This window comes from Orycteropus afer, unplaced genomic scaffold, assembly GCF_000298275.1.
Source record: "Orycteropus afer afer isolate SDZICR_OR568_19922 unplaced genomic scaffold, OryAfe1.0 scaffold02001, whole genome shotgun sequence".
In the NCBI taxonomy this organism is placed as follows: Eukaryota; Metazoa; Chordata; class Mammalia; order Tubulidentata; family Orycteropodidae; genus Orycteropus; species Orycteropus afer.
Genome location: NW_006923588.1, coordinates 35,312 through 38,616, shown reverse-complemented (window position 1 = coordinate 38,616; position 3,305 = coordinate 35,312). Strand labels below are relative to the sequence as shown.

Genomic DNA, 3,305 nt, shown 5'->3' with positions numbered 1-3,305 from the left:
GTATGAAAAGTGAATTTACTCTGTAAATCTTCACCCAAATCCTAATAAAAAATAATAATAATAATAATGTCATGTCTACTGCCATAGCCAGAACAAGGTGGCTGCATGATAAATTAAAACAGAGGTATATGAAAATGTACCTGAAATGCACCTGTACAAGCCAACAAACATATCCATTAGGAGGTATCTACCTTAAAGATAACACCCAGGCACAATATTTTATGTTACTAAAGAAACCATCTGCTTCGCTCAATGCTAAGCATGATTTTCATTTTATTTGTACATCAACTGCATCTAAGTTATTCTGGCCCCACTAATATCGCAAAGGTTCTGACTTAACTTATGTAAGCTTGATGGTTCTTCATCACGTAGCCAGGCTATAGTCACATCTACATGTTTCAGGGCCCTGCCATCTAATGAGAACACTCATTTTTCTGGGGGATGAGTAGAGGCTGAGTTCACTAACATTCTTATCAGTTTTCCTCCACCTGAATGAATCATCAAATTAAATGTTTCACCTGATTAGACAAAGTCTGTAGCAGTTCTGTTCACTATCTTTGGAGCTTCATCAGGAAGTTTTTGATGACATTCATGAAGATCATCTTCCTGAGAAGTGAGTGGTGGCCCACGGAAGTATCTTAAAAATTCATTTTCTAACATGTGCATGGAACTAGCAGTGGAAGTGACTCAGACGCACTGCCCTTGTTCAACCCAAACCAGAAAGTGCATGGTTAGTGTCTTCGCAGTCCCCAGCACACACACCTGAAGAGAATTATAAATTGCAACTGCCTCAGGGCCCGGATCAGAGTCTTCATGATTCAGTACAAAGTTAAGAAAAACAGCTAATGCGTAGGGCATCAAAGGCCTGCTGAAGGTAGTATGAGAGCAGAAAAAATCTCAGGGCAAGACTTACCACTCTGGGCTTCTGCTGGTCCAGGGTATGCAGGAAGGCCGAGTTAGGGTCCAGGGAGCGCTCAGGGTCACTGGAGATGTCCTCCTCTGAGTCCTCGTAAGATGAGAAACCCGTAGAAGAGGCAGAGGAAGAGGACAGTTTCCTCAGGGGCAAGTTGCCACGAGGGCTTCCCTGCGTCTCCTCTAAGCCCCCATCTTCCTGGGCACCTAGGTCTGTAATGATGACAGCAGGTATAGCACTGGGGCTGCAGACCTCCCTCTGGGAAGGCTTGTCCTTCTGATCTGCAGCCAGCTGCTCTGGGCTTGGGTGAGCATCTCTGTCCGGCCGCTGGCTCTCCCAAGTGCCCTCCGATTGTATCCCTGTGCCACACGTCCAAGCTACACCTGCTTCTCCCATGGGATCCAGCCAAGCTCGGGAGTTGTCAGGTTGCACACACACCCTGTCCTCAAGGCCTGGCTGTTTCCAATCTTTTGCTGTTTCCCAACAGGACAAAGGCTCCAGCATTCCACCAGAGGGAATCCCTATCTCCATCTCTCGGGTCCCCAGCTGTGCAGACTGGCTGCCTCCAAGCAAGCCAAGCGTCGGAGACCCTTCCTCCCCTTGGTGGGAACTTTGCTGAGGTCCCCGGACCACCAGGACCCCTCTTCGGGCCTCCTCAGATGCCAGGTCTCTGGGCAGTCCAGGCCAGCTCTGGACGTTAGAGGGCTCCAAGCATTGTGCATTCACAGTTGTCTCCTCTGGCCTTTTGCCTGCTTCAGGCACCCAGGAGCCCAGCGTGCCACAGGGCAGATTTCCTTTCCCCACCTTCTCAGGGGGCTCCCCACGGCATAGGCCACCCCTCTCTAAGACTGGGTTTCTCTCACTGCCCAGAAATGGCGGCTGCCTCTCCACCAGGGCCTCCCGGGCGGACACATCTCCAAGCTCAGTGAGGGCAGGATTGTGTGGATGGTGTGGCCCAATGGATGTGACTCCCAGTGTTACTTCTGTGGACATCACAAAGCTCACTCTGTCCAGCCCCAAGGAGGCAGCCTGGCAGCTCAGCCTTACTGCCTGAGGAGAGACCCTCTGACCAATTTCCATAGCTATGGGTGAGGTACAGGGGGGACTGGTAGGGACCCCTTTCTCCATCCTCACAGAAGCATCTAGACTCTGAACCCCTGGTCCCTTAGTGACAGCCAGAGCAGAGAGAGGTGCCACTCCCTCTTTGTCTTTCCTTGGACACAAGCTGAGCACACCTTCTCTTCTCTGAGAGTTGGTCTCTGAAGTCTCTGGGTACTGCTCCCCCCAGGACTTTGTCCTCCGTTCCTCACTCCGGGTGCACTGAGCCAGGACCCTTCCAGGAGGCTGGCTGCTGCTACGGAAAGGACAAGGGGAGGGCGAGCGAGCCCTGCCCAAACGCGGGCTGCGGGGCCCTTGAATCGCAGAGCTCTGTGCCTGGATGTGCGCCTCGAACATGCCCACTTTCTGGTTCACCTGCACATTCTGCAACTCGCGCTGAAGGATCCGCAGCTTCCTCTTGGCCTCCTCAGGCCCTGGAGGGGAAAGGGTACTGGTGGCTACCACCTGCTGCCCGTCCCCTCTCAGGCGACTGGCCCAACTCGGGCTGCTCACACTGCCGCTGCTGCCGCTACTACTGCTCAGCCTGCACCGGCTGCTCCGCCAGCCCCCGGGGCTCCCGGGCTCCTCGGGCGACAGCGACTCGGCTGAAGGAAAGACGAAAGAAGTGCCTCTCCCGGGGCTGAAAACGCTGCTGGGGCTCAGCACGGCCCTCCCTCGCGACCCGGCCGTCTCACTGCCGCTGGGACCAGGGCCACCGCCACTCTTCACCTCGTTGGCGCTATTCATGATCACCAGGCTATTGAGTGCATAGCAGTACACAGCCATAGTATTAAGTCCCCCGCGCTGCCTGCCGCCGCGGCTCCTGTTCCGGCTCCGCTGCCGATGCCTCCTCTTCCTGCGGCTCCAGGGTCAGCCCTTGAGGCCCGGTGGCCGCGGCTCTGCGCGAGGATGGGGCGGCATGGCCTGGGCGGCGGGCGGGGGACAGGATTGCAGGCTCAGCCCCCGCCCAAAGCTCCATAAACAGCCACGCCGCTCCGCTCTGCTGTGGAGACACAAGAAAAAGGTCAGGATCCTAGAGAGGCGAGGGAACCCTGGGAATCCCAGGACCAGGTGCACTGGGACATTCACCTATAGGGATTGTGCGGCTTGCTAGGCGAGGGCACATGCCGCGAGTGCCTCAGTCCTGGGGGCGGGGGGGCTCCCTCTCCCACACCAGGTTGTGATAAGCACTGAGGTTCCTGCACATTATAAATTCTTAGACTTGCCTCGGGACCCACCAAGACCAGTGGGGGGATGCCTTCTTGCTTCCTAAGGGTGCTCTATGCGGGGCGCG

The 3,305-nt window shown here is 55.3% G+C and overlaps 1 protein-coding gene across 1 annotated transcript; it reads right to left on the bottom strand.

The window, feature by feature from the left end:
- Window positions 1-913: 913 nt before the first annotated feature.
- Window positions 914-2,797, bottom strand: LOC103213394 (inositol-trisphosphate 3-kinase B; the record flags this gene model as incomplete). Its single annotated transcript, XM_007959193.1, has 1 exon — window positions 914-2,797. A coding segment is annotated over exon 1 (1,884 nt), but the record flags the coding sequence as incomplete, so codon positions are not given.
- Window positions 2,798-3,305: the final 508 nt, after the last annotated feature.